Source organism: Lepidochelys kempii, chromosome 4 (assembly GCF_965140285.1).
Source record: "Lepidochelys kempii isolate rLepKem1 chromosome 4, rLepKem1.hap1, whole genome shotgun sequence".
In the NCBI taxonomy this organism is placed as follows: domain Eukaryota; kingdom Metazoa; phylum Chordata; order Testudines; family Cheloniidae; genus Lepidochelys; species Lepidochelys kempii.
This window is the reverse complement of record NC_136383.1, coordinates 107,788,700-107,808,439: the sequence shown is the minus strand read 5'-3', so window position 1 is coordinate 107,808,439 and position 19,740 is coordinate 107,788,700. Positions and strand designations below refer to the sequence as shown.

The window sequence follows — 19,740 nt, the reverse complement described above, 5'->3', positions numbered from 1 at the left end:
TCCACCACTTTCCCCATATCCACAGAGCCAATTATCTCATCATAGAAGGCAATCAGGTTGGTCAGGCATGACTTGCCCTTGGTGAATCCATGTTGACAGTTCCTGATCACCTTCGTCTCCTCCAAGTGCTTCAAAATGGATTCCTTGAGGACCTGCTCCATGATTTTTTCAGGGACTGAGGTGACCCTGGATTCTCCTCCTTCCCTTTTTTAAAGATGGGCACTATTATTTGCCTTTTTCCAATCGTCCGGGACATCCCCCGATCGCCACGAGTTTTCAAAGATAATGGCCAATGGCTCTGCAATCACATCAGCCAACTCCCTCAGCACAGTCGGATGCATTGCATCCGGCCCCATAGACTTGTGCATATCCAGCTTTTCTAAATAGTCCTTAACTTGTTCTTTCACCACTGAGGGCTGCTCACCTCCTCCCCATACTGTGCTGCTCAGTGCCTCATTCTGGGAGCTGACCTTGTCTGTGAAGACCGAGGCAAAAAAAGCATTGAGTACTTCAGCTTTTTCCACATCATCTGTCACTAGGTTGCCTCCCCCATTCAGTAAGGGTCCCACACTTTCCCTGACCACCTTCTTGTTGCTAATATACCTGTAGAAACCCTTCTTGTTACCCTTCACATCCCTTGCTAGCTGCAACTCCAATTGTGCTTTGGCCTTCCTGATTACACCCCTGCATGCTCAAGCAATATTTTTATAGTCCTCCCTAGTCATCTGTCCAAGTTTCCACTTCTTGTAAGCTTCTTTTTTGTGTTTAAGCTCACCGAAGAATTCTCTGTTAAGCCAAGCTGGGCACCTGCCATATTTACTATTCTTTCTGCACATCAAGATGGCTTGTTTCTGCTCCCTCAATAAGGCTTCTTTAAAATACAGCCAGCTCTTCTGGACTCCTTTCCCCCTCATATCAGCCTCCCAGGGAATCCTGCCCATCAATTCCCCGAGGGAGTCAAAGTCTGATTTTTTGAAGTCCAAGGGCCATATTCTGCTGTTCTCCTTTCTTCCTTTTGTCAGGATCCTGACCAGAACAATCTCATGGTCACTGCTGCCCAGGTTGCCACCCACTTCTACTCCCCCCACCAATTCCTCCCTGTTTGTGAGCAGAAGTGTGTGTGTATTTAAAAAGCTTCCAAAAAGAGATACTCTGCTGTATACACTTCTTTCCTTGGTGAGAGGATGAGTGAAGAAACATGACAGATGTTAGTCATGTTGCTTAATGATGTACTGGAAGGTGCTCACATACTATAATGATGAGCATAGTATAAGAACCTATTTAGAATAGTTTTATTTATTTATTTATTTAAAGAAAATTTGCTTAAAAGTTACTCAAGGAAAGCAAAACGAACACTTGCTAACTCTTGCATTAGTTATTTAGTAATTACCGTCTACTTTCTCTGATTAAATGGATAAACTAGGTATTTCTGCCCTCAACTGTTAAACATAATATAATTCGATTTTATCCAATGTTCTCAATAAGAAAAGCACTTTCATATTAGCTGCTGATTTATCAAATTTCTGAAACAAGTGTTCCATTTCCATTAAATGGAAACAAAGCCAATCAACTTCTGCCACCTTGTGGAGAATTCTGGGTTAGCAAGGTTTAATTAATATTTATATGACTTTAGCACAGCTCTGGAATAAAACCTTTTAATGCTAGATTAAAATAATAATTCTCAAGAAAAGACGACACTACAATTTACTTGAAGAAAAAATAATTATATTTCAGTAATTTTAGAAGACATGAAGAAAATCTTAACTGAAATGCATTCCTGTAATTTTCTTATTTACCAAGTACTAGTAGCATGTCTAACACATTTTTCCTCTCTAATCACAGAGAATTTGCTGAACAGTTTCGTCTTGAATTGAAGCAATTTTTTTTTGACGTTCCAGTGTTTAAAACACAGGACTAGGAGTCAGGAGATGTATGGTGAGATTTTCAAATTAAATGGGAACAGTGTGAGACCAAAGCTGAGCACGTTTGATAATTCCACCCCAAAATCCCAATCCAAAAATTCTGCTACTGCTATCACGTAGGATCTTGGGTAAATAATTTCATGACTTTGTGCCTCAGTTTCTTAATCTGTGAAACAGGAATACCACCCTCCTCTAATAAGAATGATCCTCTTTCTCAACTTCATGATTGTTTTGGGGCCTATATTAATAATTTGGAAACAGCTTTGAAAGCCTTGCAACAAAGGTATTGTATTGTAAGAGTGCCAAATATTATAGCACTGTGTTACTGGATTTTCCCATGATAGTATTTCCCACTTCATTCAAAGCACCCAAAATTATGTTTAGTTCAGAAATTCTAACTGAAAGACATACGATAAAGCAGACATTAAACAAAACGGTGCTCTCACCTGAGCATTGGTCTAGGTGGAGGAGGTGGCTCATCAGGATCTTGACACCTCTTCGCTTTTTTAGTAACTTGTTTGTAGATGTTACGAGATGTCACTCCCAGCCACAGTAGTGTGGCAAGAGTAGAATAATGCAGAATTATCCCAACCTTGAAAATAAAGGTTAAAAACACAAGCTTTACTAGTTCAGACAAAAGAATCTTTTTATAATTATTTATACAACACCTCATGCACCTGAATTTTTTTAAAAGTTCAGCTCTTCTACAGAATATTTTTGTTTTATTTTGGCTTAGTTTTAAATGACAAACCACCTAAAATGATGGTTTCTTACATGAATGGATTAGGCATTTAAAAATAAACTGAAAAACAGGTACAACATTCACAAATGTAATAACATTTGTTATAAACCAAATGTATTTATAACTTATGTAACACATACATTTTAAAAAATGTCAATATAATGTTACGGCTAGGCATTTAAATACAAAAAAGTGATGGAACAGCAAAAGTAAGGTTCTTATGGTAACTATCTTGTACACGCTGCATGTGGTGGGCCAGAAAGTGGTTGGCTAACAAAATAACCCACTGACTTTAATGTAAGGCAACCAGGAGCCACAGTACATATATTTGGATACAAATGTAACAGTCTTAGTCATTCAAATTAATAGATTCATGGAATTAGTATGAATTATTATTAGGAAAACAGTAGCTTAATTCAGACTTTTTGTGATTACATATGTAACGTTAAAGGTGCATTGACTGTTTACTTTTCTAAAATTAAATTTTCTTGGGTGGTGTTTAAGAAAAAGAAAAAACTGCCTGTGCCCACTGAAACTTTGAATTTCACACTTTTATTGAAATGAATGGAGTGAAGGGGAGCAGAGTTCACACATCACTTTAGTGACAGCAACAAAAAAGGTAGAAACGACACGTATTGTTTCCTGGAAGACGAGTGCGAGTGCGTGCATGCACCTATACTGCACCGTTTTTTTGTGTACATGTAGTTCCCCTAGCACAGTTATAAATAGCAGTGCAGACAGTGAGGCATGGCTTAGCTGTGTAAAGACACACATAGGATGTGGGTGTGAACCTGAGTATATACCCTACATGGCTCTCTACTTGTCTGGGATGTGCCTCCCCCTCCTCCAGTGCTCTTTAAAAAAAAAAAAAAAAAAAAAGAGTACTGTCACACTGCCTCCCTACTGCTGGAGCCTTTCCCTATCACAGGAAAAGACTCTGGAAGTAGGGAGGCAGTGGGAAAAGGCTTCAGCAGTTCCCTGCTGCTAGAGGCCTTCCCCTTCTAGAGAGAGAGAGAAATTCTAGCAGCAGCGCAAAGCTCCAGCAGTGGGACAGCAGCAGGAAAAGGCTGAGGATTTTTGTTATTGAACCTACGCTGCCCTTTTGAATGGTCAGCCTTATATACAGGAAATTAAAAGGAAAATGAATGTGTCGTGAAAAGTAAGTATTTTCTTTAGCCACTCCAGGAGTCACCCTAATATTCAGAGTGAGTTTTAAACTAGATGTAAGAAACAGAAATGATAAAAATTCAAGAAACATTTCACTGACATTGATACAAGATGGCACCTGCTATTACAGCTGAAACCCTGAAACTGGCTTAGACATGACTTTCTGAGCTCAAACATCAGTCTCAGCAGAGCTACAAACACTCAAACCCTATATAAAACGAACACTCTGAAATTACAGAAAATCACAGAACAGATGAAACTGGTGGCTTTTATTTATAAAAACCACTGGTCTTTGAAGTGGAAACAAATCCTAAAAAGGGAAGGAATGAGAAGTCACTTTCTCATTCTAAGTAGAATAATAGAACTGTAGGGCTGGAAGGAACCTGAAGAGATCATGTAGTAGGAAAAAGTAAATAGTCTACTACTTTTTTCCCCCATATGGCATACAAAACCATGCACAGTTCTTGAAACAACTGATTTTAGAATTGATAGCCTTTAGAAATAAAACCACTACATAAAGGAACTTGAGATACTACCTCCAAAACTCTAAAAAAACAAACATGTGTTCTCTTTCCCAACACCCAGTCCTATTAATCTTCCAGTTTTCAGACTGGCCCTAATTCTTTCCCTCATGAGTGGATGAAGATATATGAAACCTCTATCTGAAGCCAAGATTTACTGCTGTTTTGCAAATCATATAGAGGAGTGATGAAGCTGGTAACTTCTTTCCTCAAATGGAATCAGGTATGATTGTTAAAAAATCCATGCTCTGTTTACATACCAAATTTAAATAATTTCCATATAGTGTTGCTAAGCAAATTTTGGATTTGCCTTATCTTTCTCTGAAGAAATTAGGGTAAAATAATTGAGAGAATATTTGCTAAAATATGACCATAATTAAATATTTTAAAAATAGCCATGGGTCACGTATGTATATTTGATTACGATTTCTTACATTTCTAATCTTACTTCTGTGTTTACTTACGGCTTGGCAGATGCTGGTGCTTTTGGTCTGAGTTATACCTCCAATAAACATCACACATGTCAGGAAAATATGGAAGCTCACGTTAACTAACATATGCCAGCTTTTAACGCTGATCCTGATCACACTGTTAAATAAAAATATGTTACTCTATATAACATATAATTACATGCTTCTCTTTCAGAAACACAGTTTTGGCTCCTAAGTACCTAATCCTTTTTGAACATGAGACTTAGGCATTGCTGTGCTCAACGCTGCAATGCTTAAATACCTTTAAAAACTGGTCCTTAATTCTAAAGAGGGGTTTCTTACTTCATGTACAAGGAGGAAAGAAATGTAGCCATACATAGTATTAAGGCTTAGCTGTCAAATCCAATTCCATTTAATCATGGATATTTGCACCAACAATTTGTTTGCAGAAGCAAAATATTCTGATACAATTCTGTGATACAAAATGTGCCAGTCAAAAAGGAGTTCTGACTGAAGATTTTGGCTTTAGTATATAAAACACTATTTGTGATAGGGCATGTATGAGACTTTTCTGTAGGATTTCTAAACCTAAAGGATAATACGTGACAACATTCTGAAGTGTGTACGAGTCTGAAGCTGGCCTTTTAAAACTTAGATTTTGACAGGGCTCTGTACCATATATGCCTAAGCTAGTAATTCATTTATGTACATTTATGCTTCACAGAATTCAATTGTTTTTTATACTGATTATTTTTAAGCATTTTTTCAATTTTCTTCGATTTTCACGTTCACATTGGGGAAATTATGGTGGTTGTCAGACTATTATTCAGTGATAAGAGACGTTGAGATTGAATTAGTTAAAGCTTTATAACCATTAAAACAAATTATCAACAGTACATGTCAAAATATACAAAGTAAATATTTAAAGACAGCCTTAAATCAAATTCTGAACTTCTCAAGCAGTATTTTTCTTACTTTGCCTATATGTAAATTTGATCATCATTAATGGAAATATTTTTTGTTCATTTGCATGTGTACGATAAAACTGACATTTACTGGGGAAAAAAACCTGAATCCTTCCAAGCCTCTTTATATTAATGTTTCCTTGATTTCATCCAATAAATCTAAGTGTAAGTGTAACTTGGGATCTGCATTAGATAAATCTCCATTCTTTTTATTTCTTACCTATGGTGGTATATATAGCTGACTATGATCATCAAGAGGCACATTAGCAGAACTATAGAAGTAGCATAAATAACTGGATGCAAGAGAGCAGATGGTTGGGTATACAATTCACCTCCTGCCAAATCCTGACAGAAAAAAAAAAAAGAAGTGGCATTAGTCAGCTTTTTTCTCCCACTTTGATGATAGGCAAAATAAGGAACTGGGACTTTCATTTAAAAATCCAAAAAAACACACAGGGAATATATTTCAAGTCATACAGTAAACACATAGTCAAGTTTGCAAGTCACGGCAGTTCAGTGTGAATGAAATCATAAAAGCTTTAACACAACATTTTAACTTCATGTATTCAAGTTTAATTAAGTAAGCAATTTACAATGGAGCTATTAGGAATTTACCTACTTTATTGTTAAAATACATTCAACCAGGGCCGCCTCTAGGATTTTTGCCGCCCCAAGCAAAAATTTTTTTGGCTGCCCCAGCTTTTTTTTCCTGGCTCGCCCCACTCTGCGCCAACTCCACCCCTTTCCCAAATCCCCAGCCCTGCCTCCTCCCCTGGGCATGCCACATTTCCCCCCGGCATTGCTTCCTGCAGCTTCCCCCCTGCAACTCCCCGCCCTAGCTCACCTCCGCTCCGCCTGCTCCCCTGAACATGCTGTTGCTCCACTTCTCCCCCTCCCTCTCAGGCAAGGGAGAGGCAGCGCGTTCAGGGGAGCAGGCGGAGCAGAGGTGAGTGGGGGGGAGCGCAGGAAGTAATGGGGGGGGGGGGGATAGAGGAACTGCTCCCCGCCCCAGCTCGCCTCCGCTCCACCACCGCTGCCTCCCCCGAGCGCTGCTGCTTGGCTTCTCCTCCCTCCCAGGCTTGCCGCGCAAAACGCGGCAAGCCTGGGACGGAGCGGGGAGAAGCAGAGCGGTGGCAGCGCGCTCAGGGGAACCGGTGGAGGCAGAGTGGAGGCGAGCTGGGGTGGCGGGGGCACATTTCTAGGGGTGACATGCCCAGAGCCGGAATGCCGCCCCTAGAAATGTGCCGCCCCAAGCACCTGCTTGTTTTGCTGGTGCCTATAGCTGGCCCTTTATTCAACACACATAGTACTTATATCCGTTTGGTTAGCACAAGCAGTAAAAAAGTCATTTGAATTACAATTACATTTCTGTAACTGATATTAATACTATACATATATTTTTTGTAAAATGGCTATGATTACTAAAAACAACTCTTCAGGGTACAGATATGGAGACCTGAAATTGAAGTATGATAATATTCCAAAAACCCACTAAATTGTTGTATATACGTCCTTTTTTTAGTACTGATCGTGACAAAACGGCTAGATGAGTTTGTGTATGTATAATAATAAAAGTTACATTAAAAGGATGTTGAGATTGCACAGATAAGCATTCAAAACTTTTCAGGAACTGTTAGAATTAAAGTTGCTTATTGTGAGAAATAATGTATATGAGAATACAGATCTAGTATAAACTTAAAGGTAAACTACACTAAAGGGTAGTTGTGCACTTTTACCCAGTTAAGGCTCAATGGTCAGTTCCCCAATTCTCTTGTTGCTGTCAACAGCTGTCCAGACATATCTAAATTTATAATAAAGAAATGCTGAGGAATGCATGATGAAATGGTTGTTTCCGTTAGACAATTTTTTAATGGACCTTTTTGAGGCCTTCTTTGGGATGCTGTTACCATGTGTCACTGAACTGTTTACCTAGAGGACTGAACTAGGGCAACTCCCTCAAAGCTGGCTTCATGTTTTTCATTTTTGATATTTCGGGATTCACACAGCGTATGGTTGTAATATGGCTATTTTAAGGAAACTGCTGTCTTATGTGTGACATTCCCAAACTCACATTTGACCAAAACTTGCCACTTCGATGTGAAGGGACCATGTTTTAGGGCTTCAAGCGTATTTCACACCTGAGGCCCAGAGACCTCGTGGAAGGTACTGTATGGGGCAGCAAGCTAGAACCACAATGATATACAGCAGGGGTCTGCAACCTTTCAGAAGTGGTGTGAAGAGTCTTCATTTATTCACTCTAATACAAGGTTTTGCATGCCAGTTATACAGTTTAACATTTTTAGAAGGTCTCTTTCTATAAGTCTATAATATATAACTAAACTATTGTTGTATGTAAAGTAAATAAGGTTTTAAAAAGCTTCATTTAAAATTAAATTAAAATCCAGCGCTCCCCGGACCAGTGGCCAGGACCCGGGCAGTGAGAGTGCCACTGAAAATCAGCTCGCGTGCTGCCTTTGGCACGCATGCCATAGGTTTCCTACCTGATATACAGCAAGGTAAATGCAAAAGGACTTGTAGTCTTTCAGACCAGTAAGACACCTGATCAGAGACTGACATTCTTAGCTCCCTGGAAGTCAAAACCATGGCTATACCAGCCTGACCAATCTCCCAGTACCCAAAGACCCTGGAAACATGAAGTACCATGACAGCTACGTCATTGCCTGATCCCCTTGACTGCATTTACAACTCCTATGTCATATGACAGGTTTCAGAGTAGCAGCTGTGTTAGTCTATATCCACAAAAAGAACAGGAGTACTTGTGGCACCTTAGAGACTAACAAATTTATTTGAGCAAAGCTTTCATGGGCTACAACCCACTTCATCAGATGCACAGAATGGAACATATAGTACGAAAGATATACATACATACACAGAACACGAAAAAGGTGGAAGTTGCCACACCAACTCTAAGAGGCTAATTAATTAAGATGAGCTATTATCAGCAGGAGAAAAAAAAACTTTTGTAGTGATAATCAAGATGGCCCATTTCAGACAGTCGACAAGAACGTGTGAGGATACTTAACATGGGGAAATGGATTTAATTTGTGTAATGACCCAGCCACTCCCAGTCTCTGTTCAAGCCCAAGTTAATGGTATCTAGTTTGCAAATTAACTCCAGTTCAGCAGTTTCTCGTTGGAGTCTGATTTTGATGCTTTTCTGTTGCAAAATTGCTACCTTTAAGTCTGTTACTGAGTGACCAGAGAAGTTGAAGTGTTCTCCGACTGGTTTTTGAATGTTATGATTCCTGATGTCAAATTTGTGTCCATTTATTCTTGTGTGTAGAGACTGTCCAGTTTGGCCAATGTACATGGCAGAGGGGCACTGCTGGCAAATGATGGCATGTATCACATTGGTAGATGTGTAGATGAATGAGCTCCTGATGGCATGGCTGATGTGATTAGGTGTCATAATGGTGTCACTTGAATAGATATGTGGACAGAGTTGGCATCGGACTTTGTTGCAATGATAGGTTCCTGGGTTAGTGTTTTTGGTGTGTGGTTGCTGGTGAGTATTTGCTTCAGGCTGGGGGGCTGTCTGTATGTGAGGACTGGTCTGTCTCCCAAGATCTGTGAGAGTACGGATCGTCCTTCAGGATAGGTTGTAGATCTCTGATGATGCACTGGAGAGGTTTTAGTTGGGGTTTTAGGTGATGGCTAATGGTGTTCTGTTACTTTCTTTGTTGGGCCTGTCCTGTAGTAGGTGACTTCTGGGTACTCTTCTGGCTCTGTCAATCTGTTTTTTCATTTCAGCAGGTGCGTACTGTAGTTTTAAGAATGCTTGACAGAGATCTTGATGTCATATGAGTTTCACAGCCATGAGAGCTGAAGGGTTCTAACTCCTTTTTGTCTTTTTTTCCCTCTTTTTATTTTGTCGCTTTGTATTTATTAGTTGGGAGATGGCCCAGCCTTTTTATTATTTTAGGGTGCGAATGTGTGGCTGAGCGCACACGTGTATTATTGCATGCAAAGATCTCATGAGGAAGCACCAGAAAGAACAGTCCCCAAATTTAAATAGCCCTAAAACGCTGTGTTGTAAAATCTTTGAATATAGCATTGCATGAAAATGGCCAGAGAAGGCAAGCTGTTCGCTATAATTTAAGTGAGCGCTGCTAAACATCCACTTTTCAGAGTATTTTGTTAAAAGTCTGTATTTGTGGGTTTTGTTTTTGTTTTTTTTGGGGTGGGGAAAATAGATTAGCCATTATAAATGAGAGAAAGCTACTTACCTTATGTAACTGGAGGTTCGAGATGTGTGGTCCCCTATCTGTATGCCAGTGTTGGTATGCATGTATGCCATGTGTCCAGAGCTGGAGAGTTCTGAGAGCAGTATCTGTTGGTCCGCACATGGGCCCTGGCTCACCTCATGCCACTGACTGAGGAGATAAAAGGCTGGGTGGACCAACCTCCTCTCCAGTTCCTTCTTTATCACAAATCAGAGAAGATCAAAAGCAGAGGGGAAGGAGAGTGGGTAGGGGAATACAGATAAGGACTCCACATCTCAAAGAGCCTCCAGTTACTATAAGGTAAGTAACTTTCTCTTCTTCTTTGAGTGCTGGTTCCTATGTCTACTATACTGTGGGTGACTGACAAGCAGTACTCAAAAAGGAGGAGGGTGAGAGATTGTAGATGGCAGAGCTGAATGAAGGACTGACATTCCAAAATATGCATTAGCCAAGGAGTGCTGTACCAAGGCATAGTGTCTCGCAAATGTGTGGATGGAAATCTCAAGCAGAGGCACCTGTGACTCTGGCAGACCAGGCGTCAGCTCATGTCAAGCCTCTTAGGCCTCAACTGAGCACTGACAAACTCATAGCTGGAAAACAGTCTATCTCAGCTCTGTGTTAGCACTGTTAAAATAGGTGTTAGATTTATAAGAATATGTTTAAACTTTATGAAATGCTTTAAGTTGCCGTGTGCATTAGTCTCACTTATGATAGCTGCACCCATGTTATAAGGTAGTATTTCAGTGTTTGCTCTGTAACTAAAAGTATTTGCTCTGAAACTGTAAATCAGGGGTTCTCAAACTGGGCATCGGGACCCCTCATGGGGTCACGAGGTGATTACATGGGGGGTCGCGAGCTGTCAGTCCCCACCCCAAACCCCGCTCTGCCTCCAGCATTCATAATAGTGTTAAATATATTAAAAAGTGTTTTTAATTTATAAGGGACGGTCGCCTCAGAGGCCTTCTATGTGAAAGGGATCACCAGTAAAAAAGTTTCAGAGCCACTGCTATAAACCATTTGTCAGGAGACAAGCACTACCAAATATGAAATACCAGTTTTACCACAGGAGGTGTTATCTCTTGCCCAACAAAGAAGACGCACAGAGAGACAAACCATTGTGGAATATCAGAGAACAAAAGACAGACTTTCTTGAGTACTTCCTGCCAAACCCATGAGGAGATGTGCATATTGACTCACCCATCAGCTTGAACTCAGGTGGAAGGGAATAAAAGGATGTCCCACGTTTGTCTTTCTTCCACAGGACAGAAGCGACTTTGTCTGTACAAAGTGCAAGCTAGTATCCATACTGGAAGAGAAGACCAAAGGTCTGGAGCAGCAGATATCGACCCTGCGTTGCATACGAGAATCTGAGGATTTTCTAGACAAAAGTCAGGATATGCTTCTACGGACACAAAGCTCTAAAGATTTAGAGCAGGTTGCACAGCGGATCCAAGAGGCCAGTGAAGAAGCTTGGCAACATGTGACCTCCAGAAGAAGAAGGGGGAATGTCCAGGTACCAGCAACGCAGACACAGGTAAGTAACCGTTTTAATGTTCTCTCCACAGGTACCATTGCGGAGAGTGGACCAGATGATACGTCTGGGGGGAGAAAGTGGAAGGAGACTCCGCTGGTTGGAAGGCAGGAGATGCGCTGTCCTGAGCTTGGGGGTTCCACGACCACCGCTCCCAAGAGAAGGAGGTGGATGGTGGTGGTCGGGGACTCTCTCCTCAGGGGGGCTGAGTCATCTATCTGCCGCCCTGACCGGGAAAACAGAGAAGTCGCTGCTTGCCAGGGGCTAAGATTCGCGATGTGACGGAGAGACTGCCGAGACTCATCAAGCCCTCGGATCGCTACCCCTTCCTGCTTCTCCACGTGGGCACCAACGATACTGCCAAGAATGACCTTGAGCGGATCACTGCGGACTACATGGCCCTGGGAAGAAGGATAAAGGAGTTTCAGGCGCAAGTGGTGTTCTCGTCCATCCTCCCCGTGGAAGGAAAAGGCCTGGGTAGGGACCGTTGAATCGTGGAAGTCAACGAATGGCTACGCAGGTGGTGTCGGAGAGAAGGCTTTGGATTCTTTGACCATGGGATGGTGTTCCATGAAGGAGGAGTGCTAGGCAGAGACGGGCTCCACCTAACGAAGAGAGGGAAGAGCATCTTTGCGAGCAGGCTGGCTAACCTAGTGAGGAGGGCTTTAAACTAGGTTCACCGGGGGAAGGAGACCAAAGCCCTGAGGTAAGTACGCAAGCACAGGCAGGAACGTCTGTGAGGGTAGGGCTCCTGCCTCATACTGAGAATGAGGGGTGATCAGCAGGTTATCTCAAGTGCCTATATACAAATGCACAAAGCCTTGGAAACAAGCAGGGAGAACTGGAGGTCCTGGTGATGTCAAGGAATTATGACGTGATTGGAATAACAGAGACTTGGTGGGATAACTCACATGACTGGAGTACTGTCATGGATGGTTATAAACTGTTCAGGAAGGACAGGCAGGGCAGAAAAGGTGGGGGAGTAGCACTGTATGTAAGGGAGCAGTATGACTGCTCAGAGCTTCGGTATGAAACTGCAGAAAAACCTGAGTGTCTCTGGATTAAGTTTAGAAGTGTGAGCAACAAGAGTGATGTAGTGGTGGGAGTCTGCTATAGACCACTGGACCAGGGGAATGAGGTGGATGAGGCTTTCTTCTGGCAACTCGCAGAAGCTACTAGATCGCACGCTCTGGTTCTCATGGGCGACTTTAATCATCCTGATATCTGCTGGGAGAGCACTACAGCGGTGCACAGACAATCCAGGAAGTTTTTGGAAAGCGTAGGGGACAATTTCCTGGTGCAAGTGCTGGAGGAGCCAACTAGGGGGGAGCTTTTCTTGACCTGCTGCTCACAAACCGGGAAGAATTAGTAGGGGAAGCAAAAGTGGATGGGAATCTGGGAGGCAGTGACCATGAGTTGGTCGAGTTCAGGATCCTGACACAGGGAAGAAAGGTAAGCAGCAGAATACAGACCCTGGACTTCAGGAAAGCAGACTTTGACTCCCTCAGGGAACTGATGGGTTGGATACCCTGGGGGAATAACATGAGGGGGAAAGGAGTCCAGGAGAGCTGGCTGTATTTCAAGGAATCCCTATTGAGCTTACAGGGACAAACCACCCCGATGTGTCGAAAGAATAGTAAATATGACAGGCGACCAGCTTGGCTTAACGGCGAAATCCTTGCTGATCTTAAACATAAAAAAGAAGCTTACTAGAAGTGGAATATTGGGCAAATGACCAGGGAAGAGTATAAAAATATTGCTTGGGCATGTAGGAATGAAATCAGGAGGACCAAATCACACCTGGAGCTGTAGCTAGCGAGAGATGTTAAGAGTAACAAGAAGGGTTTCTTCAGGTATGTTGGCAACAAGAAGAAAGCCAAGGAAAGTGTGGGCCCCTTACTGAATGAGGGAGGCAACCTAGTGACAGAGGATGTGGAAAAAGCTAATGTACTCAATGCTTTCTTTGCCTCTGTCTTCACGAACAAGGTCAGCTCCCAGACTGCTGCGCTGGGCAACACAGCATGGGGAGTAGGTGGCCAGCCCTCTGTGGAGATAGAGGTGGTTAGCGAGTATTTAGAAAAGCTGGACGTGCATAAGTCCATGGGGCCGGATGCGTTGCATCTGAGAGTGCTAAAGGAATTGGCGGCTGTGATTGCAGAGCCATTGGCCATTATCTTTGAAAACTCGTGGCGAACGGGGGAAGTCCCGGATGACTGGAAAAAGACTAATGTAGTGCCAATCTTTAAAAAAGGGAAGAAGGAGGATCCTGAGAACTACAGGCCAGTCAGCCTCACCTCAGTCCTCAGAAAAATCATGGAGCAGGTCCTCAAGGAATCTATCCTGAAGCACTTACATGAAAGGAAAGTGATCAGGAACAGTCAGCATGGATTCACCAAGGGAAGGTCATGCCTGACTAATCTAATCACCTTCTATGATGAGATTACTGGTTCTGTGGATGAAGGGAAAGCAGTGGATGTATTGTTTCTTGACTTTAGCAAAGCTTTTGCACGGTCTCCCACAGTATTCTTGTCAGCAAGTTAAAGAAGTATGGGCTGGATGAATGCACTATAAGGTGGGTAGAAAGTTGGCTAGATCGTCGGGCTCAACGGGTAGTGATCAATGGCTCCATGTCTAGTTGGCAGCTGGTATCAAGTGGAGTGCCCCAAGGGTCGGTCCTGGGGCCAGTTTTGTTCAATATCTTCATAAATGATCTGGAGGATGGTGTGGATTGCACTCTCAGCAAATTTGCAGATGATACTAAACTAGGAGGAGTGGTAGATATGGTGGCAGGTAGGGATAGGATACAGAGGGACCTAGACAAATTGGAGGATTGGGCCAAAAGAAATCTGATGAAGTTCAACAAGGAGAAGTGCAGGGTCCTGCACTTAGGACGGAAGAATCCAATGCATGCTACAGACTAGGGACTGAATGGCTCGGCAGCAGTTCTGCGGAAAAGGACCTAGGGGTGACAGTGGACGAGAAGCTGGATATGAGTCAACAGTGTGCCCTTGTTGCCAAGAAGACCAGTGGCATTTTGGGATGTATAAGTAGGGGCATAGCCACCAGATCGAGGGACGTGATCATTCCCCTCTATTCGACATTGGTGAGGCCTCATCTGGAGTACTGTGTCCAGTTTTGGGCCCCACACTATAAGAAGGATGTGGATAAATTGGAGAGAGTCCAGCGAAGGGCAACAAGAATGATTAGGGGTCTGGAACACACGACTTATGAGGAGAGGCTGAGGGAACTGGGATTGTTTAGTCTGCAGAAGAGAAGAATGAGGGGGGATTTGATAGCTGCTTTCAACTACCTGAGAGGTAGTTCCAAAGAGGATGGTTCTAGACTATTCTCAGTGGTAGAAGATGACAGGACAAGGAGTAATGGTCTCAAGTTGCAGTGGGGGAGGTTTAGGTTGGATATTAGGAAAAACTTTTTCACTAGGAGGGTGGTGAAACACTGGAATGTGTTACTTAGGGAGGTGGTAGAATCTCCTTCCTTAGAGGTTTTTAAGGTCAGGCTTGACAAAGCCCTGGCTGGGATGATTTAATTGGGGATTGGTCCTGCTTTGAGCAGGGGGTTGGACTAGATGACCTTCTGAGGTCCCTTCCAACCCTGATACTCTATGATTTTATGAAAAATCCCTGACAAGAAGAAACTATATCTTTATACTGTTTGGACTCTGAAGGGCAAGGATTACTAAGCCTAAACAAGAGATACCCCGTGCTTGGCCTGGGTTAGCCCCGAAGGACATATACAGCTTGCTTATTATAGAAGTTGCTATTACCTTTTGAAATTTAAGACTGGGGGGTTTATGTTTATCTGATTTAAACTCGTAAACAATTCATTTCTTCTTCATAGTTAAGAAATCTTTAGTTAATTATAGGATTGTCTACAAGTGTTATCTTTGGTGTAAAATCTACAGTGCAATTGACCTGGGGTAAGTGACTGGTCTTTTGGGACTGAGATTGGGATTAATCTGAATATTATTGTGATTATTGGTGTAAAGGACCATCTATCACAAAGGCAAGCTTGCCTAGGTGACAAACAGACTTGAGTACCCAAGGGGACTGCCTGTGACTCCATGGTTAGCCTGTTATAGTGCCTGAGGAGTTTACACTTGATACTTGGTTGGTGAAATCTAAGTTTAGAATTCACAACCAGTTTGGGGTTTATGCTCTGCTTCTTAACAATCTGGCCCAAGTTGGTACTCACGCTTGAGTCACTCCAGATAGCTTGACAGCACCTCTTGAAGCAATGCCATAGATGTTGCTGGCGTTTTTGAGGAATGAGCTCTTACCTCAGGAGGAGGGAGGGAAGATTAGACAGCTGATAGCAAAACAAAAAACAGTCCAAGGTCTATTTTGAGATTCTTTGAGAGGATATAGCCTGACCCCAGACCCTTTCCATTAAGGCAACAAATAGTCTAGAAGGCTTCCTAGCTAGTTTTGTTCTCTGCAGGTAAATGGTTCAGGCTCGCTAACGTTGAGAGAATGGAATGTCCTTTCTTCTGACGATGAGCGTGGTTTTAGTAAGTGGATAGACTGGTGCAGGTGAAATTCAAGACAAGTTTGGGGTGAATTTAGGATGTAAACATAATGAAACTTTGTCCTTATGGAATGTAGTGTAAGAAGGATCTGTCATCAGCTCTCCAAGCTGCCCAACCCTCCCGGCTGAGATGATGGTTACAAGGAATGCAACCTTCATGGATAGGAGAGACATGGAGTGAGAAGTTAATGGTTCAAAAGGAGGCGTACTGAGTACTTAGGTAATAAAGTTCAAGTCTCATTGAGGAGTATGCTTTAAAAACAAACACGGAAAAGGTTCTGATTAGGCTTTTTCAGAATCTGCTAATCACTGTGTGCATGAAGATCAAGTAGCCCTGTGAAGGGGGATGGTATGCAGTGACTGCGGCCAAATGGACCTGTAAGGAGCTGATGGATGAATCTGCTGTCTTTAAGGAAAGAATACAGTATGAGAGAAATATCTGCAACTTCTGAAGGTATATGTCTTTGATGTGCTCAGATGGCTGGGAATCATTTTCTAGTAGAATTCTTCCTACTATTAGAAAGGATGATCTATATAGCTTCAGAACACGGTTGTTCTAAGAAGAATGCCAATCCAAAACCAAGGCTTTGAGATGAAGTGGATGTGGGACGTAGGAATGCTTGACCTTGCTGGTCTCCTGAGTGAAGAGATTGGGAAATGTTTGAATAATGATCAGTGCCTGAGATGACAAGTGTAGGAGGTTCAGGAACCAAAACTGTATGGGTCAGTAAGGGGTAATGAGAATGACTTGTGCCCTGTCCTTCTGAATCTTGCACAGGAGTGGTCGTGGAGGGAAGGCACAGTTCAGATGATCTGACCTTGGAGGGACTAAAGCATCACCCTGTGAGTGGTGACTTAGGGCTCCTCTGGAAAAGTATATGTTGCATTTCCTGTTTGTTTGGAAGGCAGACAGATCCCTGGTAGGAGTCCCACATAGAGCAAAAACATTGTTCACCAGAGTCATGTAGCTCCCACTTGTAATCGACAGCAAAGTGTCTCCTGAGAGTCCACTATCACATTCTGGTTTCCTGGGAGGTAGACTGCCAACAGCATAATGGGATTACTAATGCACTAGTTCCACAATCTGCTTCTGCACACAGGGAGATGGATCTCGCTCCTGTTTGTTGATGTAAAAGACGGTTGTGATGTTGTCTAATGTTATGAGGGCATGGTGACTTTGAATGATCAGGAGACAGGCTTTGCAAGCCCTTCAAACTGCTCTCAGCTCTAGAACACTGATGTACTTCCTGGACTCTTGAGAAGTCCAGGTGCATTGTGGCTGTCCATGTGGGCTCCCCAACCTAAAATGGATACATCAGTAATGGTCGGCCTGTCCAGTGCAGAGGCAAGGAAGGGAACACTGACACATACCTGGAAGGGATTTTTCCAACATAACAGGGACAATATTGCTTTGGTGCAAACAGTCACTATGGTGCTCATGAACTGTCAGTCTGCTGAATACACAGTTTGGTGCCACGCTTGTGGACAATGAAAGGTGGAGTCTTACAAATGGCATGACAAGTGCATGAAGCCATATGGCCTAGGAAAGAGAGACAGATATTGACAGGCACTCAGGAGTTGCTTATGATGTGGTCTATGATATCGCTCATAGCTTGAAACCTCTCCCTTGGCAGGTAAGCCCTTGGTGTGATTGAATTTAATGATGCCCCAATGAAGTCTAAAGTCTGCGGCGAGGAAAGATTTTTCAGCATTTACACTGACCCCCAAAAAAGAGAGGAGTTGCAGCAGTGTTGAAGTCAATGCATGGGCCTCCTGGAGTGACCTGGTGACAAGCAGCCAAATAGTCAAGGTAGAGGAAGACCATGAAACCACAGCATCTGATATCGGCTGCTACTACAGAGAAAACCTTGGTAAAGACTGTGGGGGCAGCAGCAATGCTGAAAGGGAGTACTCTGTATTGAAAGTGGAGCCCACCATGAACATGAGAAAGCATCTATGAGAGGGGTGAATGTCCATGTGAAAGTAGGCGTCCTTCATGAAGTGAGCTGTAAACCACATGTCCTTTTCCAGGGGATGGAATTATAGATGACAACATGGCCACACAAAACTTGAGTTTGCAAATAAAGCAATTGAGATGGCAGAGATCAAAAATGGCTCTCCAAATGCCCTTCTTTTTGGGTACTAGGAAGTATGTTGAGTAAAAAACACTCCCTTGATATTGAAGAGGAACCCACTCTATCACTACTCACTGTAAGAGAGATTCCACTTCTTGTTTGAGAATGTTCTCATGAGAATGGTCCCCAAGAGGAGGTGGGGAAGAGGGTTTTGGAGGGACGCAGGGATGTAAACTATTGTATAGCTAGAATGAATTATGTTCATCACCCATTTTTGTCCATTGTAATTGCACTCCAGATACTGAGAAAGTGTGATAGACTAGTGATTCACAATCGGTGGTATGTGTACCCTTGGAGGTACATGGAGGTCTTCTAGGGAGTATATCAATTCATCTAGATATTTGCTTAGTTTTAGAACAGGTTACATTACAAAAAAAGCACTAGTGAAGTCAGTAAAAACTAAGATTTCACAGACAAAATGAGAAAGCAAGCAATTTTTCAGTAATAGTGTGCTGTGACACACTTGTATTTTTATATCTGATTCTGTAAGCAAGTAGTTTTTAAGTGAGGTGAAACTTGGGGGGGTAAGTAAGACAAATCTGACTTCTGAAAGGGGTACTGTAGTCTGGAAAGGTTGAGAACCACTGTGCTAGATGACCCCCAAAGGTTGAATGAGAGTCAGGAGGTGCTGGAATTAGTGGTTTGCAGCTCTCACGCTCCCATCAAAAGTAACGTTTAGCAGAGGACTGGAACTGGGACGAGGAACCCACTGTGGGAGGTGTATGGAAGAAGGTCTTTTGAACCCTCTGCCTCTTGCAGACCTCATAAGGTCTCTGATAGAAGAGCTGTTGAGCCACTGGTCTAGGCTTGTATGATTGCCAGTGGAATTTTCTCTTTGGAGCAGGTGTATATATTTCCAGGGAGCGAGGGTGGCCCTGGAATCCTTTAAAAATTGTGAAAAAAACCCCTCATCTGTCTTCTGATTAAATGGATGAGTTTCATTGAAGGGCAGGTCCTCAGTGGTGTTCTGAGACCTTACTGGGAAACCCCAAAGCATGGAGCCAAAACACTATACGCATTACAACAGCAGTAACCATAGCCCTGGAAGATAGACCCCCAAATGCTCAAATAAACTGGTTAGTCTCTAAGGTGCCACTAGTACTCCTTTTCTTTCTTCTCTTGTATGGCTCTTTGGCTTCTATTGCTTTATTTCCCATCCATTCTCTCACTTCTTCTGGCTGATTTTTTAGCTTCCGTTTTTGTCCGCATATACTTATTGCAGAATAGCTCTTTTGCTGCTGTCTCATTCTTACTGAATTCTCTTAATTCTTTCCTCTCTTCAACAAGCCTCCGTATATTTGGTTGGAGCCATTCTTTTCTTAGATCTTCTTACCTCTACTGTGATCCTGGTAGCATTCACAATTACTTCTTTGAAAAATTGTCACTGTTCTTCTATGACCATCCATGTTTTTAGCTATTCAGATCTATTGCTAAGCTGCAGCTTGAAATGTGTCTTCACTTCTGGATCCACTAACTTTCTCGTATCGTACATATCCTCTACCTCACACGGTGTTACCTTCTTTAGTTTTGATTGTTC

The 19,740-nt window shown here is 42.6% G+C and overlaps 1 protein-coding gene across 2 annotated transcripts in view; it reads right to left on the bottom strand.

The window, feature by feature from the left end:
* The window catches only part of ADGRA3 (adhesion G protein-coupled receptor A3), a 120,759-nt gene that overhangs the window by 16,409 nt on the left and 84,610 nt on the right, over positions 1 to 19,740 (bottom strand). For both annotated transcript variants that reach the window (XM_073342384.2, XM_073342386.2), the window contains 3 exons: positions 5,969 to 6,093; positions 4,817 to 4,940; positions 2,369 to 2,514 (listed from right to left, as the gene is read on the bottom strand). In XM_073342384.2, coding sequence (XP_073198485.1) covers positions 2,369 to 2,514; positions 4,817 to 4,940; positions 5,969 to 6,093 — 395 coding nt within the window. The remainder of the gene's footprint in view (positions 1 to 2,368; positions 2,515 to 4,816; positions 4,941 to 5,968; positions 6,094 to 19,740) is intronic.